Here is a 25,924-nt window from a genome sequence, read left to right as displayed (position 1 = left end):
AGGCCACAACGATGCCACCCGAAGGTTGCAGGAACAGCAACTCATATTCCGCTTGGGAACCCTGCAGCCCAATGGTATCAATGTGGATTTCACAAGTTTCAAAATCTCCCCTCCCCCTACCTCATCCCAAAACCAGTCCAGCTCGTCCCTGCCTCCCTAACCTGTTCTTCCTCCCACCTATCCCCTCCTCCCACCTCAAGCCGCACCTCCATCTCCCACCGACCAGCCTCATCCCGCCCCCTTGACCTATCCGTCCTCCCTGGACTGACCTATCCCCTTCCTGACTCCCCACCTACACTCACCTTTACTGGTCCCATCCCCGCCTCTTCGACCTGTTTGTTTCCTTTCCACCTATCCTCTCCTCTATCCATCTTCTATCCGCCTCCCACTCTCTCCCTATTTATTTCAGAACCCCCTTTCCCTCCCCCTTTTCTGATGAAGGGTCTAGGCCCGAAACGTCAGCCTCTCTGCTCCTATAATGCTGCTTGGCCTGCTATGTTCATCCAGCCATGCACCTTGTTGTCTCAGTTCGGAAAGCAAATGCTACATTGGCCTTTATTGCAAGAGTTTGGAGCACCAGAATGAAGAAGTCTTCCTACCACAATCTGGAGGTTTAAGACTTGACCTGGAACACCTGTATTTTATAAGGCACTACATTCCTTAGTCCTATGTTGACACAAGTCATTAGGGAGCTTGCCGTCTCATTACTACTTTGCACTCAGCAGTATGTTAATTAGCTAAGGGCAAGATGATCACAGCCTTTGGAGATGACATCCAACCTTAGAGAGCTGCCAGCTAATTCAATTAGGGAGCTACTCTGTGGTCCTAGCAACGCCATCTTTCAGTGGTTGGACTGAATTGCCTACTTTAGGGACAAAATGCAGGATGCCATGGATGACATGGTGGCTCAGTAGTTAGCACTGCAGCCTCACAGCACAGCATAGATCCAGTTCCAGTCTTGGGTGACTGCCTGTGTGGAGTTTGCATGTTCTCCCGGTGTCTGTTTGGGTTTCTGCCGGGTGGTCTGGTTTCCTCCCACTGTCCTCCCACTGTCCAGAGATGGGCAGGTTAGGTGGATTGGCCGGACTAAATTGCCCATTGTATCCAGGAATGTCCAGGCTAGGTGGATTAGCCATAGGAAATGCAGGGATAGGGTAGGGCGTAGGTATCATTGGGATGCTCATCAGAGGGTCGATATGGACTCGATGGGCCAAATGGCCTGCTTCTACACTGTAGGGATTTTATTCTATTTTAGTAAAATATCAATGTATATCAAAAATGTCAAAATATAAAATATCACAGAAAGGAGATAGAGGTCTTGATGTGGGGCAATGAAAACAATCTATTTCTCAACATTAGCAAAACTAAAGAACTAATCTTCGACTTAAGAAAGAAAGGAGGAGAACACGCCCCCATCTACATCAACAGAACTGAGGTTGAGAGAGTGAAGAGCATCAAGTTCCTCAGAGTGAAGATAACTGATGACCTGTCATGGACTTCCCATGTAAATGTGACTATCAAGACAGCACAACAATGCCTCTTCTTCCTTTGGTGGCTTAGGAAATTTGGCATGCCCTTAAGGTCCCTCACCAACTTCTACAGATGCACCATTGAAAACATACTGTTTGGGTGCATAACAGCCTGGTATGGCAACTGCTCTGCCCAGGACCGTAAGAAACTACGGAAGGTGGTGTGCACAGCCCAGACCATCATGGAAGCCAACTTTCCGTCCATGGACTCTCTTTGCACGGCTCGCTGCCGCGGAAAGGCGGCCAACATCGTCAAAGACCCATTGCACCCTGGTAATGACCTCCTACAACCTCTTCTGTCAGGCAGAAGATACAGAAGCCTGAATACACGCACTAGTAGGTTCAGGAACAGCTCCCTATCGGCTGTTATCAGGCTGTTGAATGGACTCTAATCTCAAATAACATAACCTGTGTGCCTCTAAGTCTTTTTGATGCGTACATCCTTTGCTTGCAGTGTTCTGCCTGCACTGCTCGTAAACAAAGCTTTTCACTGTATTTTGGTACTCATGACAATAAATCAATCACTCAAGCAATGTGCAGAGAGTTTGTTCATTTTCAAAATCGGATAGGGATTTTTCCTTTAAAATATTAAGTTGTTGACAAGATAGTGTTAGTATGTTTATTTAAGTACAAGTCTTAAGATTTCAAATCTTGTGATATTTTCTGTTGGTCACTGGAATTCAAATATCTTTCTAAAAGTGATTGGTCTCTATGGGAATCGTAAGATTATTGCCATAAGGACATGAAAATGTACAAGTCTTAGGTGCAACTAACTTATCCTTTGACTCATTTATCCTGTGCTAACATAAACTGTCTCCTATGTGAGCTACAAAGTGCTTATGGCAGTTCTTATGATGTGCTCCCCCTATGAATGAGGAGAGGTGTAGACACTCGCTCACTCGTTTCCACATAGGTCTAAGCTGCCTGTGGAAATCCTCATTGTCTTGGGGTGCTACTGGAGCACCTTCCAAGGCTACTGCACCTGCATTTAATGTGAAGGTAGCCTCTGTCACAGGGTTTCGCTGCACAGCTGTCCCCTCATGCATTTAGAGTGCTCATGGAGATGGAGAGTGCAGTGTGGCCTCCCCTCATGATCTGAAATTTCCTCAGCCCTTTTATGGTTTTTATGATCTGTGAAGGCAGCCACCAGCTGGGGCGCTGCTGATGTCAACACAATATGTCTTTGCGCCATGGCTACCCCTGACTATTCAATGTTTCATAATATGTCATACACCTCCATCACCACCTCATGCCCACTCATAACAGAGCAGTTCATCTTGTGCTATTCATTCTAGTTGTCATTTGAGGCGCCTATCCTGCTATCCTTTTAACATCTGCTAACATGACATAGATGGGGAATCAATTATAAGACCTTTCAGCTTTGTGTGGTACAGCTGTTTCTGCCTTCCCTGGGTAAATCTTTAAGCAAAAAGTGCTAAGCCCGCTTTAGAACTATCTAATTTAGCACCCCAAGTCAACCTGCTTCTTAGTTGTAACAGTGTTGCTATGTATCTGACAGTCAGACATAAAGGTGTACTGGGATATTGTCCTCCCAAAGGTACCTAGTCATAACTTGTCATAACAGTATGGCTGAGATCATTAACTTAGTGGTATTATTCTAGCAATTAACTTATTTCAAAACTGATGTTGAGATTAAACTTCTAAGGAAAAAGTGTAAATTTCATTACATATGGTGTCTGAAGCTGAGACATACTGACTTGAAGCATTAACTCTGTTTCTCTCTCCACAGTTGCTACCAGACCTGTTGAATTTCTCCAGCATCCTCATGCTTGTTTCAGATTTCCAGCATCCACTACATTTTGCTTTTGTCTAAGTATTGTTGCATGTATTTAGTTTTTGCTGACTTCTGAATCCTCATCAATGCCTTTGTTACCTCCAGGTTTAACTATTCGAGTACTCACCTGCAGAGCATCCCATACTTATCCTCATGAATTTAAAATATGTCTAAGGTTGTACAGCCTGTAATCTATCCCACACCAAGTACACTTCACACTTCCCAGAATCTCAGAATTGCTACAGTGCAGAAGGAGGTCATTTATCTCTATATGTCTGCATTGGCTTTCTAAATGCACAACATGCCTTAGTGCCAATCTGCTTCCTTTTCCTCATAACCCTGCACACTTCCTCTTTTTAAATCATCACTCAATTTCCTTTCAGATACCTCAACTGATCGTGCCTCCACCACGTTTCCAAGCAATGCATTCCAGACCCAAACCACTCATTGTGTGAGAAAAGTTTTTTTCTCATCATATATGCTGTTTTTGCAAATCACTTTAAAACTGTGCCCTGTTGTTCTTGATCGTTCTACAAATGCAAACAATTTCTCCCTATCTACTATATACAGCCGCCTCATAATTTTGAAAACCTCTATCAAATCTCCTTCTCTCCAAGGAGAGTAGTCCCAACTTCTTTAATCTATCCTAATAATTGAAGTTTCTCATCCCTGGAACTATTCTTATCAATCTTTTATGGGACCCAAAACCAAACACTATATCAGCTGCCAGTCTTCTAATGCCTAAATAATTAAAAAATCCTTCTTGTACTTAAATTATTTTATGACCCCATCCTACTTTATCTCTGTAACCTCTCTAGCTGCAGCCTTTCTCTGATTCTGGCCTCCTGTCCACCCACCACTCTCGTTGCACCAGTGATACCATTGCCATCAGCTGGCCAGAAAAGACAGTTTCAGATTTATCCGACGACTCCCTGACTCACCACCTTCATTTTCAACAGTACTAGTAGAATCAGGTAAAAAGCAGAAAAATGGGCTATCGCAATAAACATTCTTGGTAACAAGTAATTTGAATTCAGTTCAAACAGTGAAGTTTGTATATTGGTAAGTTCAACATTAATGAGCAGAACGTGCACCAGATGAGCCAAAGGATTGGAGGTTTTGGCAAGAGTGGCACAAGATGATTTTGGTTATAGCCATGTTAAACTTGAGAAATTCTAGTTGGCTGATGTCACCAGATAGTACAGCCAATGAGTCAAAGTTGGTGATATGGTGGTAAGGCTGAGCATTCATATAGAAGCTAACCCCATTACCTGTGATTAAGGTTGTGTTTGAAACAGAAAACAGACTGAAGAGATTCACTGAAGTTTATAGGAGAAACAAGCATAGATAACCGCTCCCACACTATTTGTTACTCATCTGTATGTTGTAACATAATCTCCCCACCCCAATATTCCTTTGGTACAACCTAGTTGATCATATTCCATAAATTTGCAATACTTAATTATTCTGTTTTCTATCATTCACTTGTTTATTTGAAGGGAATTCTAACACCTGGCCAGGAGATCATAGAATTGAGTTGAAATGACATGCTTTCAACTAGTATCTTTGGACCTGGTAACTGTGGTGCTATTCTGCCCCATTAGAATTTACTTGAAAAATAAGTTTAAACCAATATCATTTAGCCTTTGCTTAGAATTTTGTTAGTCCCAATGAAGTTATTTGACGTTGGGAGAGAAAGTTGATGTCGCCCTAACGTTTCTCCACTTATTGCTCAGTGTTGATTTTGACTCTTGTTCTGTTGCTGTATCTCACACATTTAAAAATTACTGAACAGGCATAAATGGAATAAGAGAGGATTTTTAATTATAAACTGGAAGCAGAGTATAAATAATTGTAAACCCTTTCACAATATACAGCTTGTATAAAATGTTTCCTTAATAAATTCAGATAAAAGCCCCAGCCTTGCAAACAAACTCATTTTAGACTGTTCCAAAATCGAATTCTTGATCAATTAACAATCCCTCAAATCAAAATGCTTCTCAAATTAGTGTTTTAGTGGTTTCCTCAACTTCTTAACTAGTTTACGTATTTTGTCAAATTTTGTTTTGGCCATTATTTTGAGAAGATTATATAGCTCAAGCACGGAATGATTTTATCAATAGAATCTAGATTGTTTACCTTTCTTGCTCACTTCTCTCCAGAAATTTATTCAAACAATAATTAGAGATGACCAAAATATCAGTGTCCATCTTCTAAATACTGTGTGTGTGGATGAAACAGTGGGGTGGGACACAGTGGCTCTAAACAAAGCAGGAAATAGTAGCAAAGCATTGGAAACAAACATCTATTTTTTCCATCTTATAGGGAGAACTAACTTTTTGATCTTTTATACTGTTTGGAATTTTATGACATGGTGGCTCAGGTGGTTAGCACTGCTGCCTCACAGCACCAGAGACCTGGGTTCAACTCCACCCTTAGGCGACTGTCTGTGTGGCGTTTGCACATTCTCCCTGTGTTTGCCGGTTTCCGCCGGGTGCTCTGGTTTCCTCCCACAGTCCAAAGAATTGCAGGTTTGGTGGGTTGGCCATGCTGAATTGCCCATAGTATTCAGGGATGTGTAGGTTAGGTGTGTTAGCCATGGGCAATGCAGGGTCAGAGGGAAAGGGTGGGGGTGAGTGGGATGCTTTTCGGAGGGTTGGTGTGGACTTGTTGGGCCAAGTGGCTTGATACCACATTGTACGGATTCTATGATTCCAATCCATTTATTTCCCATTGTTATTAAAAATACATTATTTGCATGGTCAAGTATATTATCTATTGTGAAGTATCACAGGTCTAAAATATATTCAGATTTCTCAAGTGTAAACATTCCATGAATGGTGTTGCAGCTGTGGTGCAGAGAGGGCTGTGATTTATAGAGGAAAAAGTGAATTGCAGAACTATTCTATTTAAAAATCAGCAGCTTGACTGAGTTCAAATAACTGACTTTTAATATCTTTTCATCCAACACAAAGGCTTAATCCTGCAACTACTTGAACCACCAGTGTAGGTAGACTCTGAGACCACCACTGAATGTGTCATTCCCTTCTCACCACACACAAAACACATTGACTGCAGCTTTATGAAGTGAAAATGCTAAAGAAAGGGAAAAGTGATGGAGGCGTCCACAGTCAGTTTTCTGAATGAATAGCAGCTGCATCTGGATGTGATACACAAAAGATTCTAAGTCAGGGATAATAGTACGGGTCAGTCACTTTCATTTGTGCAAAAGAGTGGAACTGCCTTTTCTTGTTTCAGTATTACTGACCCTTGCAGTTTATTGTTTGGTGGGTGTCAGGGAAAGTATGTGGAAGGAATTCTGGTATGTTGTGTTATTTCAAAAACTAAGTCATGGAAATGTGATTTTTGTTCCTCAAATTCTGTCCACAATTAAAATTTTCAGCCAAAATCAAAGAAAAGTCTTTTTTTGTGTTTTGTGCCATTTATTCTGTATCTGTGGAAATGGCAGTTCCATTTTGCTTTTTATTGTTTATACAGTTAATTGTTAAAAGTATGTTTATGTTGGGTTTGGAAGTAATTTTCATATCCACTTATAACAAAAATATTGTAATTTACTCCAATTTTCTAATTTTGTTTAGACATCAAAGAAAAGATGGTATCATTAAAAAGATTGTGGCTGAAAGATTTAAATCTTGACATTGTAAGAAAACAGGAATATGCCATTAGTTTGGTTGTTCACCCAACTGCAAGTTTGTAATTGTGGTTTACTAAAGCTGGGAAACAATTAACATTAATGTTTTACTTAGAATGTTTGTTTGTACATAAAGCTTTATTTTTCACTTTTAAGTGTAGTAGGCTTTAGATTTGTTTCTGCTTGTTTACTGTATTCAGTATTGTCTGTTATGAGCTAAGGTAGAGATCAGGCATTCTGTGATCTTGACGTGATAACTTGTACAACAGACAAATTGATCACATCAAACTGCAGTGTGGCAATATTTGTCACAAGAGATTTAGATATTTGTGTTGCTTTGTTTGCAACCAGAGGACTAGGTTGTCACAAGTCAAGTTCCTAGCTTATTTACACATACTTCTTACTAAATAATATTCTAAGGTGATGTAATTGTGTAGATGGGATTTCAATTAATAGCAAGTTATGAGCACAAACAGAAAAAGATTTTTAAAAATTGCTAGTTTGAAGGAATACATAGAAGAAATCTGAGGGCAGATTGAAGTGGATACCTTGGACCAGATGGATAGGTTTGTCTATTTACAGTAAATGATAACAGAAGATGATAGGTATGTAGAAGTTAATAAGGTAGGAAAAAACCAAAAATAATCTTGTGAAGATGAGAAATGTGTTCACAAGAGAAACCTCATAATTTGCTATGTTCTATACACATTCCTGTATGCCTCAGAAACCTGGACAATGTATGGAAGGCAATAGAAGCCCTAAAAAGGAACATCCAGAACAGAAAACCGTGATTTTCAGCTGTGATCAAATGGCTAAAAAAGTTAGAAATCTCCACGACAGGATTAAGTGGAAGGAGCAGAAAGAAGGGTCGACCACGGCATGTAGTTGGATGATTGAGGTCATACAGTAGTTGCAGATGAGCTACAGTGAAGGTGTGGCGATCGCAAATGACAAACGAGCGTAGCATGCTATAACTGCAGAGTGCCACTAGAAAGTGAAGACTGGTAATGGTTTAACCTGAAACACCACACCTCAGGCAAGGAAAAAGATTGAGGAGAGTCCTTCATGGTGACCTCACAGGCACAATATTTGTACCCATGTTGTTGGCATCACTCTGCATTGTAAACAAGCCGTCCAGCTAACTGAACTAACGGACTGTACCATCATTTAGGAAGATTGTGAAAGCTTTTGTGCAAATGGTAAGAGATTTGTGAGCATGGTTCCAGGAATGCGAGTCTTCACGTTTATGGAAAGATTGGAAAAACTTGGGTTGTTCTCAGAGAAGGTTGAGGAGACTTTTGGTCAATGTATTTAGAATCATGTGGGATCCAGACAGATTAGGTAAAGATAAATAATTGCTTTGGGAGTCGCCATCATGAACCAAATTGAAAGTGATTGGCAAAAAAACCAAGGGTGCCGCGGGAGAACCATCTTATATATAGTGAATGACTAATGCCTGGTATGCATACCAGAACATCTGGTGGAGGCAGACAGAATTGGGCTTTTCTAAACAGAATTGAATAAGCACTTGAGAAATGATTTACAGCACAACAGATAGAAGAAAGGGTAATGAAACTAGCTGAATTGCTCTTGCAGAGAGCTGGCATGCTTTTAGCAGGCTGAATGGCCTCTAATTGTGTCACCATACTATTATTCTCATTGCTTTTAAGCAGAAGTGAGAAATGAAGAATGAAGAATAGGAGAGTTAGCAAATCAGGTTCTGTGAAGTAGGGTGGGACAGGTCCTTGTAGAGTTTACAACAGAATAATTGGACTGTGATATTTTCTTTCCTGTAAATTCCATTCATTAGGAGGACGTTTATAACTTCCCCTTTGCAAACTTCATGCAGACAATTGTACATGCTATCGCTGTGACACTGTGAATCATGACTCTGTTTAAAAAAAAACCTGACCTGACTTACATGAAAGTTACGAAAAAGTGAAAATGAGAAACCCCAGGAATGGGGACAAGAATCCTGGACTCAGACCCCACCTATCATTTTTAAAGGGCTATTGAGTCATCCTGACTTGGCAAATTTCCAGACTTAAGTAGTCACAACTGAACTTTCCGCAGGATCTAGAATTTATAGGAAGGCGTGCTGGGTCAGTGGTTAGTACTACTGCTTCACAGCCCCAAGTACGCAGGTTCAAATCCACCCTTGGGCAACTATCGTGTGGAGTTTGCACATTCTCCCTGCGTCTGCGAGGATTTCCTCCAGATGCTCCAGTTTCCTTCCACCATCCAAATATGTGCAGGTTAGGTGAATTGGCTGTGCTAAATTGCCCATAGTGTCCAGGGATGTGCCGGCTAGGTGGATTAGCCATGGTAAATTCAAGGTTTCAGGGTTTCAGGGTTACAGGCATAAGGTAAGAGGGTGGGCCTGGGAGGGATGATCTTCGGACGGTTGGTATGGGCATTTTGTTCACTCCCTGGTAAAGCTAGAATAGCTGGATGGTTGTTATCTCAACCTGATAATGGCATTGAATTTCATGCTACAAGATGCACTGTCTCTTGTATAATACCTCCCAATGCTGCATTATATGTATAAATGTGTGACTAAGTTCTTTGACAGCAATAATTGCAATGCAGGTTACAGAAAAATGTGAAATTTGGATATGACAGAAAATTGTTACATTTGTGAAACCAGAAGCTTGAAGCAATAATACGTTGTCATTGTTATTATACTGAACAAAATTGTTTAGTGATTAATGTATTCATAAACCTTGAATTGTTATACTGCATCATCGTGACACCTAGAGGTAAACTAAACAGTTAGCACATGATAGCTCCAAGTAATTAAGACAGACTGATAATGCCCTGAGGTTGGTTGAAATTAAAGTGTAGGTTTAAAATATGTCTGTTTAGGAAATTCCCATCTCTCTGACAGTCTCTGGGAGACAGTTTAGATCTTTTAGCCAAAGCTTACAATAACCTGCAGACTCAATGCAAAATTTATGCCATGAAATTCATGATTGACCTACATTTCTTGTTGTCCATTGGTTTAATACTGAAGTTCCTAAAAATGTTGAGAGAGTTGGTGCATTAAGTTGAAAATAAGATGCATTAAGATGTACATACACAAGATTGTCTTTTTACTACGTGAGGAGAGGGAAACAGGAAAATAAGGAAGCATAGTGGACTTGTTTCTCAACAGGGGCAAATCCACAGAAGCAGCATGTGCTTGTTGGAATGGGAATATGCCGAGTAACCAAATCTGTCAAATTGAGATGTTATGAATGAACAATAATGGCACTTGCTGCTGAAGTTTCTTTTTCTCCTCCTTGACATTTGAAACTTAGTTTCAGGATCACACCCTTATGGCTTTTGTGATTAATGTGAGCTGTACCTTGTAGTTCAGTGTTACCTTAATTATCTAGGATCCCATTACTTGCTTTCTTGCTGTGAAAATTTTCATGGGAGTTGATTGGAAAATGTAGGGAGAGAAAGAGGTGGAGATGCACTGATTAACTGGGAGCAAGGAGCTTTTTTACTAATAGTGTCGTCAAATGTTTGCCATTGATTATTTCAGGTTAGGCTGCATGGGGTGGTGCTGCAGCTACAGATGATATAATGGGGAAAGAACCTGCACATGCACAGGCATGTACAATGCAGGGCAGGTACACATGTACAGACATGAATCTTAACTTCCTTGAAGATTTTGAGCTTGGGCTAGAAGTTGATCCCAACTCCACTGATGCTCGGCCAATTACTTACACGATTTTTTTGTGATTCCATCCAATGAGAAACAGTGAGCAGAACAGTCACTCAGCTGGTCTAATGCGCGGGCTGACTGCATCACACAGGAGGACTGATGGAAGATGGAAGCATGTTTGGAAGATGTGTGAAATTATTTGTGGCTTCTGTCCCATGCCATTATTGTGAAGATCCAATTCCGCCTCTCCACAAATGTGAACTGACTTGCTTTCTGTTGTTCTAGGCTCACGCACCACATATCCTGTTTCTTCAGTTACATTTTTTTGACAGTTGTGCATTATTATATCCACGCATTCCCATGAAGCTTGGGGACCACACAGAATAGTAGTCACATTAAAATGTTAAGGAACCTGTCTTAAACTAGTATTTCACCTGAAATAATATTGATATGAGTGCACCATTACTTTTGATGCTAGTGAAACCATTGGCCCAGATGGAACATGAAACCCACCCACAGCATGGTGTAGTTTTGAGTCACTTAAGTCTTTATGTAGTGTGAGGAATCAATCAATTTGAGATCAAATAATGAATTGTAATATTTTATTTCACTTCTAATAGCAATAAACCTGAACACTTCAAATTTAAAATTATATTTTTCTAAATTAAAGGAGAGCATATACTGAGGACCTGTGCTCCTATTAACAGCTATAATCGGTGTCTCACTAATCTAATGGGCTTCTGATGATTTGCAATGGGAGTCATCTGTTCAGAGTGCCCCTGTTTTGTCATATAGTAATTGAACTGGTTGTTCTTGAGATAGTAACGATAAATGCTTTTCTTTTCAGACTTGTCTGCAGATATTGGGTGTGGTAGCTGTAGCAGTAGCTGTCATTCCATGGATACTTATTCCAATCATTCCACTTGTCATTGTTTTTTTTTTCCTCCGGCGCTATTACTTGAAAACATCACGTGACATTAAACGCATGGAATCAAGCAGTAAGTTGGGCACTGAAAATTAAATTGTAGGCAATGATCTTTTCCAACTGTGTTAAGGATGGCTTTCCTCATGTTAACAAGGTGAAGGAAGAGGTATGCAAAGGACAAAAGGGGGGAGGTGGGACAGCCATTAGAGGAGAGAAGGAATTATATTTTCGGGCTTTTTTAAAAACCACCTTCCTGTATTGCTCAATGTAAAGAAGAATATGCACAATCCCCTACTTCCTGTTAAAGGCAAGAATTTACTTGCATTTAAGTACGTAACAGTTATCAGTGAGTGCTTGAACACCAATTTTGAACCAATAGTAGATTCTTCTCAGCTTGTTCTGATAAACTTTACTGCTGACTGGTTTACAATTATTTTTTAAAGGCTAATCCTATTTCACATGAGGTTTTCTTTAATTTTCATGCTCTAAAGTTGGCTTAATTGTAGCCATATTCATGAAATGCTTGTAGTGTATTACATTTTGATGGCTGTCACCACACTATTTAAACCTACAATAAATATTCAGTGCTTCTGCCACTTTACGATTCTTATTTGATTGGCATGTGTAGTAGTGGCATTCCTATTGCAGATTCATGGCTGGCAACAGAGCATTGTATCTTGATTACATAATCCTGCCGAGAGTCAACCCTCCATCTCTGATTTGAGACCCAGCCCAAAAAATGAGTTGGGTTGAATGTCTGCATGGTGTTGCTACACCGCTAGAACTCTGTCCCTGCTGGACCATCAAGCTCCATCAAATCTCTACCATGCACCCTCCAAAAATAAAGTAAAAAATGAATGTGAAATAATGCTATAGCAAGTTAAAATAGTAGAAAGTTGAAAACTATGATAAAATATCAGGACAACAGGAAAGACTTACCCAACCATTTTGAAATATGGACAAAGAATATGCAGTTAATTATTAAAGGCAATAATATTGAACATTAACACCAAAAGTGATTTAAACTATATATTTATTTTGTAATTTAGCTCGAAGTCCAGTTTTCTCCCATCTATCTTCGTCCCTTCAAGGAATTTGGACGATTCGTGCTACAAAAACAGAGCAACAGTTTCAAGCAAAATTTGATGAACATCAGGATCTTCATTCAGGTGAAATGTTTCACAAGATTTTTATTATTTTTGCAACTCCCCAATAAATTATCTACTATCTTAAAAATCCATTAAAAAGCAAGGAGAAAAATTCAAAGCTAAGTCAGTGGTAATAATTCACTGTGATACTTGAAGCTTGGCTAAATGTATAGATATCAAATTCAGCTTCAACAGTATGACATTGTAACCATTGCAGCAACTGTGCCAGAGGTTTTACATACCTACATCAAGCCTCCATGTGTTTGGGAATTAAATGCTCCCTTTGCTCATTTTCCGGATATTATTGCTGGTGCTACAAGTGTAATTCTTTGTTGTCTTGTCAGTGTTGTTGCAAATAAGAATGATTTTGGGAGCTGAATATTGTTGGTTACAAAAAGACATGGAAATTGCAAGTGGAGCAGAAATATCAAGATAGACATTTGCCACTTTGAGATGAGAGATTTCAGGAAGTCTGAAATGACAGTGTAAAGATTCATAGACAATATTAGAGTTAAGGGACTGCAAATCGTGTATCAGTTGTCTACAACTGCCTGGTTCCTGTGGTGAAATGATGATACATATAAAGGTGGAGGTTAGCAAAGTGAATAGCAGAAACTGATTTTAATGGACTTTTGTAATTTTCCCAAACCCTGACAGCAACAGGCAAGCTAAAGTAATAAAGGTAATGGATATCTATATTGTATTTCGTACCATTTAACATGACCAGTGAGCCATTCTGGATTTATTAATAGATAATGAAACCGAAGTAGTTAATGGTGTTAACAACGATGTGCAGCAATGTGGAAATACCACTGTATGATTGACCTTGATAATATTAGTTTAGAGAGGGAGAGGGGAAAGTCACAAACCAAAGTTTACATTTAAGTCAGGCAAACTTCAAAGGGATGAGAAACGAATTGACCGCTGAAACTTTACTAAACCATTACGTGGTGAGCCTACAAGTGTAAAGTGAGAAATATTCAAATATGCATTTAAATAAAAAATGAGTGCATTACATAAAAGCAACCATGGGCAGCAAATGACATACGAGAGAATATCGAGGTAAAAGAAATGCTTGCAGAATTGCAATCAAGAATATAAATCTCGGCTTCGAAAACCATGACAAGCAATGAAAGAGTATAAAGGAGCTTAAAAGGTGTGTAGAAGGGAAATCAGCCAAAAATGAAACAACTCCACAGTGACTGCTATCCTGTCGCCAAGTCACCCATTCTTTGTACATGGAAAGTCCTAGAAACTACTCCAGCTCCCTCAGAACCAGCTCTCAGTGCCAGAACATCTGACACTCCTCTTTTTATCTGTCAGTCTGAGCTCTCTGATTGGACCAGATTAACAGAACCAAACAGGGAACTCATATTCTGAGGTCCACCTAGCTGACCTCATTGCAATCACAATATCCCTTCCACTCCGACACTGAGGGCATAGGCCGGTCCTTTCTCTTGTAGAGCCTCCTGATGCATTTTAGCACCAGGTCAGGTTTCTTCAACTCTGCATCAGATACAGGCAGTGTTTAACGCATTGAAGCTCGCCCCTTGCACCCGGAGCATCTTGGGAGACATTCACTCTCTTCTTCCAGCGGCATTGGTGTCAATGCAGTGAAATCCTTTGCTCTTAAGCTAAATAACTCTAGTTTATCCAATCTGCCTTCATAACGAAAACTGTCTCAAACTTGATTGAGTTTTTTGAGGAAGCATCAAAGATGATTGAGGGAATGGCAGTGGATGTTGTCTACATAGACTTCACAGTAGGCTGGCCCAGAAGATCAAATTGCTTGAAATCCATTGTGAGTTGGTAAGTTGGATGTAAAATTGACTTGTCCACAGAATATGGAGAGTAATTGAAGCGGGGTGTTTTTCTGACTGGAGGCCTGTGGCCAGTGGTGTTCCACATGGACCAGTGCAGAGACCTCTGTTGTTTGTAATGTATTTGAACGATTTGAATGAAAACGTCGGGGCTCTGATTAGTAATTTTGCCGATGACACAAAAATTAGTGGAGTTGTAGATAGTGAGAAAAGTTATCAAAGGATGCAGCAGAACAGAGATCAGTTGGAAAGTTGGACAGAGAAATGGCAGATGGAGGTTAATCCAGACAAGTGTGAGGCATTGCATTTTGGGAAGTCAAACGCAAGAGGAAATGGCCAAATCCTGAGGAGCATTGATATACTGAGGGATCTTGGGCTGCAAATCCATAGCTCCCTGAAAGTGGCAACCCAAGTGGAGAAGGTAGTAAAGAAGGTATCTGGCACACTTGCTTTCATAGTTGGGGTATTGAGTATAAAAGTTGTTAAGTCATGCCGCAGCTGTATAAGACTTTCATCAAGCCATATTCCTATAATATTCCTATTGTCTGGTTGCTGCACTATAAGAATGATGTGGAGGCTTTGGAGTGGATGCAAAAGTGGTTTACCAGGATGTTGCCTGGAATGAAGTTTATTAGCTACAAGGAGAGGTTGGACAAACTTGGATTGTTTTTGCTGGAGTGTCAGAGGCTGAGAAGTATATGAAATCACAAGGCATGGCTACAGTGGATAGTCATGTTCTTCCCAGGCTGGAAATGTCATGTACTAGTGGCGTAGGTTTAAGGTGAGAAGGGGGAAAGTTTAAAGGAGATGCGTGAGACAATTTTTTTTATACAGAGGGTGGTAGGTACATGAAATGTGCTGCCAGAAGAGGTGGCAGAATCAGATACAACAGCAAAGTTTAAGAAGCATTTAGACGGACACATCAACAGGCAGAGATAAGACAGATATGGGCGATGTGCAGGCAGGTGGGATTAGTTTAGAATAGCATTATGGTCAGTGCAGACATGGTGGGACCAAAGGGCCTATTTCTGTGTTGTACTGTTCTATGTTCTATGTAAAACTGTCCAGCCTCCAGCATCATCCTGGTAAATGTCTTCGCACCCTCTCCAGTGATATCACATCTCTGCTATAAAATGAATTCCAGACCTGCATGCAATACTCCAGGTATGGCCTAACTACCGTTTTATCCAGTTCCAGCATAACCACCTTGTTCTTAAAGTCTCTGCCTTGACACAAAGACATGTCTAATATAAGCATAAAATAAAAATTTTAGCTACCTATTCCCAGGGATGGGTGTAAATGCATGCTGAGGTCCCTCTGATCCTCAGTGTTTCCCAGGGTCCTACCATTCATCATATTCCCATAACCTGTTTATCCTGCCCAAGTGCATCACCTCACATTGAACAAGATTGAATTGCCTTTGCCACTGGTCAACCTATCTGACTAGCATGTCTATATTCTCCTGTATTCTACGGCTATCCTCCTTGCTATTTACCACCTCACCAATTTTGATATCATCTGGAAACTTACTGATCAAACCTTTTACGTACAAGTCTAAATCATTTATATATGCCACAAACAACAAGGACCAATACTTATTCCTGTGGGACCCCTCTGGACACAGGCTTCCAGTACAAAAGTCCCCTTCAACCCATCACCTTCAGCTTCCTCTTCTGGTGTCTGGATCCAATTTGCCAAATTTCTTTGTGTTTGGATGATTACCCATCTATGTGTATTAGGTGTTGCTATCTGTTATGGATATAGCACCTTTTGTGGTCTCTGATTTCAGTCTAATTTACAGTTGAGATGATTATATTCTAAGAATATAATTGCTGCAATTACTAGTCTTAACTTGTATTGATAGAAAACTGTGCTCAGAAAACCTTTCAACTTTCCAGTTCTGTGTAAAAACTGTGTAGACCTGTCAAGTTGTGTATATTTATGTATGTAGGTAATTAGTTTACTGGCAAAGTTAACTTGATGAAGAAACCTGGTTGCCAACTTCATTCATCACTAGATATAAACTAAAATTGAAATTGATTGGCTGTGGTGCGTATTTGCCTTTGGCTATTAATATAACTATGGTTTAGTGTTGAATGCTCATATTTAATAAAATCTTTTCAGGTATGTATTTGTTTGATGCTGCAATTAAGGTTGTGTCTTCCTCATCCTATTAAATTTTAAACATATTTGAAACATAAAGTATTCACCAGTGAATGCAATGCTTGACTTAGACATGGAAGCCTAGGAGTAATTATGGTCAAGTGCTGTGTCTGACTGTAAAAATTATGGGGCATGTGGCATATTTGCTATTAGTTTGGTTAGTCTATATGGGAAAACCTTTTAGAAACACAGCCAGCAAAGAATTTATACATTTCTTTCTGTGAACTACTGAATTTTCCGCTTGCTGTATAATTATTTAGGAATATACTTGTTTGAAGTTTGGATCTATCAACGATTTACAAGAAGTTTTGAGCCATATCAGCAATTACCTGCTGATGGAGATTGTATTGATGAGTGCAACTAAGAATACTAGCCATTAGGTTCATGGGCATATATATCTTTCTTTTGAAGCTCACTGTGAACTTCAGTTGAGGTGTATATGCTACTTCCTCTTTATTAGACAACATTGCTGGTTCTGCAATTGTAATAGCTGGGTAGTTGTTGCTACTCAAGAACGGTTATATTAAACACCAGGAGTGTTGGATTCATTTTAGAGAGTCAAAACTTTAAAAGCAATATCAATGAAAATGTTTACAGCTTCAATTTCAATCATGCTAATCAATTCAGCCCAAATTTGTATTTGAGCATAAAGCAGTGTTCTGAATTGTTATGACAAAACAGTGTACTTCTGTGTGATTTTCTTAATTTTATTTCTTCTGTTGTATTTTCTGCAGAGACATGGTTTCTTTTTCTGTCGACTTCACGGTGGCTTGCTGTTCGCTTAGATGCACTTTGTGCAGTTTTTGTTAGTATTGTTGCTTTTGGATCTATAATAATTGCCAACCGTAAGTAGAAATTTTAACTTTCTTTACAATGTAATTTGTACTGTAATTTAAGCATACAAATATAAAGGTACAGATTAGCCATGTAAGTAAAATTTGTCCAAACATGGACTATTAAATTGGTTTTCTTGTATTAAAAGTTGTTCACTTTTATTATCCTCCATTCACTGCATTATTGAAGGACAAGTAGTAGATAAGTTGAACATTGAAACGTGTGGAGTGGTCAGATTTTGGATGACGACTTCCCTGTTATTAAAGTGCAAGCTTTGAACAAGATCTCGATTTCTTCCTGTGATTCTGGTAGATTAGGCCAGATATTATATAATGTTCTTCACATTGATCAATTTTTTTTTGTCATTTGAGAAAAAAGTGAGAGCTAATGCCCAGAGCACGGAATACCAAAGTTTAAATATTAGACTGGGTCTGTGGCAGGAGGCGAGAATACCAATGAGAGGGAAAGACATATTTGACCTCATCTTTACCACCTGCCAACTGCAACTGGCAGTGTCCATGACAGCATTGGCAAGAGTGACCACTGCACAGTTCTTGTGGAGACGAAGTCCTGCCTTCATATTGAGGGTACTCACTGTGCTAAATAGGACAGACTTTCAACAGATCTAGCAGGTCAAGATTGGTTATCCATTAGGTACTGTGGGCCATCAAAACACAATTTGCACCCTCATGGGCTGGGATATTCCCCACTCAACCATTACATCAATCCAAGAGATCAGCCCTGGTTCAATGAAGAGTGCAGGAGGGCATGCCAGGAGCAGCACAAGGCATACCTAAAAATGTGTTGTCAACCTGGTGAAGCTCCCAAACAGGACTACTTGTGTGCCAAACAGCATAAGCAGCACGTGATAACAGAGCTAAGCGAGCCCATGACCAATGAGTCAGATCTAAGCTCTGCAGTCCTACCCACACCCAGTCGAACCCACAAGAGAAGGAGGTTCCACAAATATTCCCATTTTCTAGGATGGAAGACCCCAGTACATCAGTGCAAAAGATAAGACTGAAGCACTGGCAGCAGTCTTCAGCCAGAAGCACTGAGTGGATGATCTGTGTTGGCCTCATCCAATGATCCCCAGCCTCTCAGATACTAGTCTTCAGTCAATTGAATTCACACCATATGGCATCAAGAAATGGCTGCAGGCACTGGGTACTGCAAGGGCCATGGGCCATTACAACATTCCAGCAATAATACTAAAGATTTGTGCTCCAGAGCTTGCTGCTCCCCTGGTCAAATTTTTCCAGTACATTTACATCACTGGCATCTACCTGGCAATATGGAAAATTGCTCAAGTATGTCATGTACACAAAAATCAAGAAAAATCCAACCTGATCAATTACCATCACATCAGACTACCCTTGATTATCTGTAAAGTGATAGAAGGTTTCATTAACAGTGCTATCAAGCAGAACCTGCTTGCTGATGCCCAGCTTGGGTTCCAGCAGAGCCACTCAACTGACCTTATTAAAGTCCTGGTTCAAACATGGACAAAGTGCTGAATTCCGAAGGTGATGTGAGTATGACAGCCCTGACATCAAGACCACACTTGACCAAGTATGGCATCTAGGAGCCCTGGCAAGATTGGAATCATTGGTATCAGGGAGCAAACTCTCTGCTGGTTGGAGTCCTACGTGGCATGTAGGAAGACGGTTGTTTGTGAAGATCAGTCATCGCAGCTCCAGGACATCTCTGCAAAAGCTCCTTAGAATAGTGCCCTAGGCCTAACCATCTTCAGCTGCTTCATCAATGATCTTCCCTCAATCATATGGTCAGAATTAGGGATGTTCACTGATGATTGCACAATGTTCAGCACCATTCACAACTCCTCAGATATTAAAACAGTCCATGATAAAATGCAAAAAGATCTGGACAATACGCAGGCTTGGGCTAACAAGTGGCAAATAACATACGCACCACACAAATGCCAGACAATGACCGTCTCCAATAAAAACAATGTAACCACCGCCCCTTGACATTCAGTGGAAATTGAAATTCACTGAAGTCCCCACTACTAGCATCCTGGGGGTTACCATAGACCAGAAACTCAACTGCAGTCTCTACATAAATACAGTGGCTATAAAAGTAAGTCAGAGGCTAGATGAGTAACTCACCACCTGACTCCCAAAGCTTGTCCACCATGTACAGGGCACAAGTCATGAGTGTGATGGAAAATTGCCACTTCTCTGGATGGGTGCCGCTCCGATGACATTCAAGAAGCTTGACACCTTCCAGTACAAAGCACCCACTTGATAGGCACCATATCCACAAGCATGCACTTCCTCCACCACCAACTCTCATTTGCAGCAATGTGTACTACCTATAAGATGCACTGCAGAAAACCACCAAAGATCCTTAGACGGCACATTCTAAACCCACAACCACTTCCATCCAGAAGGACAAGGGAAGCAGATACATGGGAACACCACTACCTGCAAGTTTCCCTCCAAGCCACTCACAATCCTGTCTTGGAAATATATGGCCATTTCTTCACTGTTGCTGGGTCAATATCTTGGAATTCCATCCCTAAGGACATTGTGGGTCAACCTACAGCATGTGAGCAGCAACGGTTCAAGAAAGCAGCTCACCATCACCTTCTCAAGGGCAGCTGGGGACAGCCAATAAATGCTGGCATAGCCAGCAACGTCCACATCCCATGAGTAAAAAATGAAAAAAATAAAAGAATAAAAAATGGTGAGGTAACTCGGTATGTGATCGGGTTGTCACTATTATGCATTTTGCACTTCATACTTTAAACATCTTAAGTTTATGCCTAGCATGCACACCAAGACATCTTTCCTTGTAAAAGAAAATTGACCCAAGTTAAAGTGGGAGGAGAAGGGGGGAAGAAATGGATTTTGTTTGTCAATATTGAGTTCAATGCAGAACTTCAATTTGTATGGAAGTTTGATTAATCAACTGGACAAATTGTTGAACTCTTTCAACTATCATCAGTTCCGTGGTGTTTTCTTTGAATTTAATTTTAATTTGTGAGCTGGTATTGTATATATGCAAAACAAGCTCAAGTTTTAAAATCTCCAAGTAAATGGAAAATGAAATGGAAAAGGGGAGAAGACATGGTGATGGTATGATTAAATGGTAGAGGAAACTTGTCTTGTACTTGGAGCTCTATCGACAGTTGAGTCACACGTCACGCTTCAACTTCCTAAACCTTCATTTTATGACTTCCATCTTGAGTTAGCCAAGCTAACAAAGCACTGTTTTATTCTTTCAACAATAAAGGATCAACCAGATTCAGAACTTCTTGAGAAGCGTGTAATATGAAAAACCAGTTTACTAATGCAATGATTGTGACTACAACCCAGTCAAGTGTGACATCCTAACTTAATGAAAAGCATGAGATAGTAGGAACTGCCGATGGAGAACCCCATTTCTGAAGAAGGGTCCAGACCTTGTTATCTCAGATTCTCCAGCATTGGCAGTTCCTACTATCTCTGAATCAATTTTAACCCCACTGCGAAGCCCCCCATTTCTGAAGAAGGGTCCAGACCCGAAACGTCAGCTTTCCTGCTCCTCTGATGCTGTTTGGCCTGCTGTGTTCATCCAGCTCTACACCTTGTTATCTATCATTAATGAAAATCATGCTTTCCTCAGTTTATTACTGAGAGAGCTCAGTCTATTCTTCATTTCTAATAGGAAATTGAGTCGAAAACGTTATTGATTAAAATTCTTGGAAGGTATTTGGAAAGGCATCCTGTTCATATAGCTGTTAATAGATTCCTTCGATTTGAATCTTATGTCCTATGTCTCTTAAAAGCTTATGTCAACTTTTGAGTCCTTTAGAAACCTTGGGCTCAGGGCTAGGACACTTGCCTTTGAGTGGGTTTAAGCCTCATCCTACAGATGAGAGTATGTGTAAAGCAATGGTTCACAGGTGTTAATATCCATGTCACATTGACTCTACCCATTGCACTGATATCACTCTCGATGTTTGGAAACAAGGAGTTCTATGGTTGCTTTTGGACGAAGGAGGTATATCTTTCTGTGCTCCCTAGTAATTATTGCTTAACCAAATGTAGTTATCCATACCAGGGAGGAGGTGATACGCTGATATTGTCACTGAACAAGTAATCCAGAATGCTAGGCTAATGTTCAGGGAACATGGGTTTCAAATTTCACCATGGCAGACAGTGAAATTTAAATTCAGCAAACATCTGGGACAAAACGCTATCTTTATAATGAACATGGGACCATTGTTGGCTGTTGTAAAATCCTATCTGGTTCACTTATGTCCTTTTGGAAAGGATACCTGTCATCTTTAACTGCTTCATCTGTGACTCCAGACTCTCAGCAATGTGGCTGACTCGAGACTCTCAGCAATGTGGCTGACTCGAGGCAACTTGGGATGGACAACAAATGCTGGCCTTGTGAGCGAGTTCACATCCCATGAACAAAAATAAAAATGATTGAGTTGGTAAATAAAAGAACCAAGAGTGGTCTTCTGGAAAAATGCCACTTTGAGCACACAATTTGGACTAACATTTCAGTGCAGTAACCGAGTATTGAGGAAGTAGCATACTGGAGGAATTATCAAATGTCAGATAAAATGGTAAACTGTGTCACATTTATCTTCTCAGTTGGAAGTGAAAGACCCCAAAGTACCTTTCAAAGTGCAGGCAAAATTTTCTAATATCATCCCCAGCATTTATCCCTCCACCAAGATTACTAAACCAGTCTATCTGGTCATTCATTCAGTGTTATTTTGGATATCCAGCTGTTTGCAGCTTAACTGTTGCATTCCCTGCATAATAACAATGACTGTAATTCCAACATGCTTAGTGCCAATAGAGCATGGTGGTTGTGAGAAACACTGCAAACGTGGTTTTGATTTTAGTTTTCTCTGACTTTAATCATTAATCCAGGGCAAATGAGCTTTTATACCACATCTTTTGTGCCCTTGAGACATCCCAAATTGCTGCAGCATGGCAAATTAATTTTGTTTGGTAGTATTTGTAAGCAAACCGTCACGTATATTTTATGCACACAATGATACCATGGGTAGTAACAAAATAAGTAGCTCTTGGTGGATTTAGTTGAGAGTTGATCAAGATACCATTGGAAATCCTGTTTATTTTCAGCTAGCAGATCTTTTACATCCACATGAACGGGTAGGTCAGACTTTAATTTATTGTCAACTGATAATGCAGTTGTTGATGAATTATAACCTCAGCCTGAAATTTGTGCTCAAATCCTGATGTGTGACTTGAACCAATAACCTTCCAACTTAGATGTGGACGTTGCCACTAGGCACAGCTCTCACAGACTCAGGTTTCACTCACTTTGGTGAGTTTCTTGATTGCCCCATTATTTCCAGGAATTTTGTGGTTATGGGGAGGAGGACCAGACCATGATTCTAGATTGCTATTGATGCAGATCCATCGCAACCTTAGAATGGGGCCAAAGCAGATATTCCTTTCTTTATTCTGCAGTACCAGTGTTTGCTGATCAGGACCACACTGTAGATCCAGAGTATGTGAAACTTAGAGCAGTTCCCAATGTCTATGGATGACTTTTCTAAATCATATGTTAATCATGTGCTAGGTTCTATCAGAGAATATTTAGAAAAGGTTGCTCCTATACCCAAAGATAATCCTGGACATGATAGTCTAATGTTCTTAATTTTTTTTTAAATCCCTTGTTTTTTAAACATGGGTGGGGAGTGGAGGGAAAGAATAGCCTTAAGCTGTCAGTGTGAATTCAAAAGTAAGCACTGCTTGGACTTCCTTCATCGAGTGCAAGTTAACAAAAAAGAATTATCATCTCTTCTATAGGAAGGATGTTGTTAAACTTGAGAGGGTGCAGAAAAGTTTTACAAGGATGTTGCTGGGACTGGAGGGTTTGTGTTATAGGGAGAGGCTGAATAGGTTGCTGCAATTTTCCCTGGAGCTTCAGAAGCTGATGGATGACCTTATAGAGGTTTATAAAATCACGAACAGCATAGATAGCATGTTTAGCTATTGTTGCTTTCTTAGGTGGGGAAGTCCAAAACTAGAGGGCATAGGTTGAAGATGAAAGGGGAAATATTTGAAAAGGAACTGAGGGGATAATTTTTTCATGCAGAGAATGGTGCTCATATGGAATGAGCTGCCAGAGAAAGTCACGGAGGCGGGTACAATTACAACATTTAAAAGGCATCTGGATTGGTACATGAACAGGGAGGGTTTACAGAGATATGGGCCAAATGCTGAGAAAGGGGAATAGGTCACACTAGGATGCCTGGTCGGCACAGATGAATTGGACTGAAGGGTCTATTTCCGTGCTGAGTGACTCTATGCCTCTGTTTTCAAAAGAGCTCTTTGCTGACTCTTTCTGACGTCTTTGTTATGTGACCATGATACGTGGCTGAGTTCAGAGGTTACAATAAATTGAGCAGGGGCTGTGAGTCGCCAACTTGATTGACGGTTTAAAGATGTGATTAAAGGATTGACTGTATTTCATGTGAAGCATGAAATTGTGTTTGTTTTTATAAAAGTTGAGCAATTGAGATTTGAAAACTTTGAATAGACTTCATGAATGAGATTTTTTGCTATTTTGTGTGCGTGAGTGAGAGCTGTATTAGATTATTTATTTTTCCATGTATGGGGTTTGGTGGGTTAAAGTACTGAGAGAGCTGGAGAGCCTAATTGCTTCTAAAACAATTGGGACAGAACCGTTGGAAATTGAGAGAAGCCCACAATCAATCTGCCTTTGCATTCACCCATTCTCATGGCCTTCTGGTGTCAGTAGGCCCCACTCTCAATCCTGACACATCTTAACGGTATGAAAGTTAGAGCTAATAAGGTCCTTAAAACTAGATGGGACCGCTATGATGGGAAATTTCTTAACTCAAGGCTCATGACTCATCAGCGAAAATCTGAACGTTCTGTCCTCAGTGAGGAATTATATTGAAGGCGATGCACCCTTCTGTATGGTGCATTGACAAGGATTTTAATTCTGTAATTAAATCGGTTTTAGTGAGTTAAAATCTTGCCCAGCAATAATATACCAATGCTTTTTCCCCAATGTCCATTTCCCCCTCACTGCAAAGTGGCATTTTAATGAATGACATTTCAAACCAAAAATTGACAGATTTATGTCCGCCAGTTATACTTCTGAAAACTTGCATGACCATACTTTTAGCTACTCATATGTAGTCACAGGCATCTATGGATTTATAATCAACAGCCAACATTATAGGGAAATTAGAATCAGTCAAACTCCTGCAAAGAAAGGTCCCAAGAATGTGCTTATTCTTTATAAATTATTTTATAAACTTTCTCATTATTTTCATGGTATCATACTGACACTTGCTTCTATCATTTTTTAACCATCTTACAGAGCTAGATGCAGGACAGGTTGGATTGGCTCTGTCGTATGCTATCACACTAATGGGCATGTTCCAATGGGGAGTGCGACAAAGTGCTGAAGTTGAAAATCTGGTAAGAGTGCTGTTAAAATGTATTGTTTAGCGAACTACAAAAATTTAATTAATTGTCCAGTGAGTAGTTTCTGCTTTTGGCACAAGCAGTGCTCTGGGAGCAATTTGAATCCAATTTCAGAAGTGTTTCTGTCCTCATCATTCTGTTCAAATTTATCTGCATATCACCAAATATAAAATCTATTCTGAACCAGTGCATTTAAGGACTTTTTGAAACAAGTTTTAGAAGTTTTTGCCTTAAAAATATTCCTTGACATATTCAGTATTTAATTATTTTAGCTAAAAATGAATACAAAAATTTTGAATCACAATTTCAACTGACATGACTGTAAGTAACCTGACTTGAAATTGCAGAAATTACCATACAAAGTTATTATAGAGTCATAGAGCAAGACATAATGGAAATAAACCCATCAGCCCAACTTTCCCATGCTGACCAGGTTTCCTAAATTGAACTAGTCCCATTTGCCTGAATTTGACCCAAATCCCTCTAAATCTTTCCTTTCCATGTGTTTATCCAAATGTCTTTCAAATGTTGTAATTGTACTCATCTTTACTACTTCCCGTGGCAGCTCGTTCCATATATGCACCACCCTCAGTGTGAAAAAGGTAATCCTCCACTCCCATTTAAATCTATCCCCTGTCACCTTAAACTTATGCCGTCTAGTTTTGGAGACCCCTATCCTGGGGAAAAGACCTTGGTATTCACATTATCAATCCTCCTCATGATTTTATAAACCTCTATAAGCTCACCTGTTCCTACACTCCAGGGAAACCAGTCCCAACCTATCCAGTCTGTCCTTATGATTCAAGCCCTCTAGTCCTGATAACATCCTTGTAAATCTTTTTTGCACCCTTTCTAGTTATGTAACATTTTCTTACACGAGAATTGTACGCCGTACTCCAAATGTGGACTAATGCTGTCTTGAACAGTTGTAACGTAATGTCCCAAC

General features: G+C 40.0%; 1 protein-coding gene across 1 annotated transcript in view; it reads left to right on the top strand.

The window, feature by feature from the left end:
• abcc4 (ATP-binding cassette, sub-family C (CFTR/MRP), member 4) overlaps window positions 1-25,924 on the top strand; it is a 458,391-nt gene that overhangs the window by 299,475 nt on the left and 132,992 nt on the right. The window contains exons 21-24 of the mRNA XM_048598320.1: window positions 11,476-11,626; window positions 12,603-12,722; window positions 17,419-17,529; window positions 24,872-24,972. Of these exons, the coding sequence (XP_048454277.1) occupies window positions 11,476-11,626; window positions 12,603-12,722; window positions 17,419-17,529; window positions 24,872-24,972 (483 nt within the window). The remainder of the gene's footprint in view (window positions 1-11,475; window positions 11,627-12,602; window positions 12,723-17,418; window positions 17,530-24,871; window positions 24,973-25,924) is intronic.

Source organism: Rhincodon typus, chromosome 6, assembly GCF_021869965.1.
Source record: "Rhincodon typus isolate 14 chromosome 6, sRhiTyp1.1, whole genome shotgun sequence".
Taxonomy (NCBI): domain Eukaryota; kingdom Metazoa; phylum Chordata; class Chondrichthyes; order Orectolobiformes; family Rhincodontidae; genus Rhincodon; species Rhincodon typus.
The sequence above is the reverse complement of the archived record's forward strand: the minus strand, read 5'-3'. Positions and strand labels throughout refer to the sequence as shown.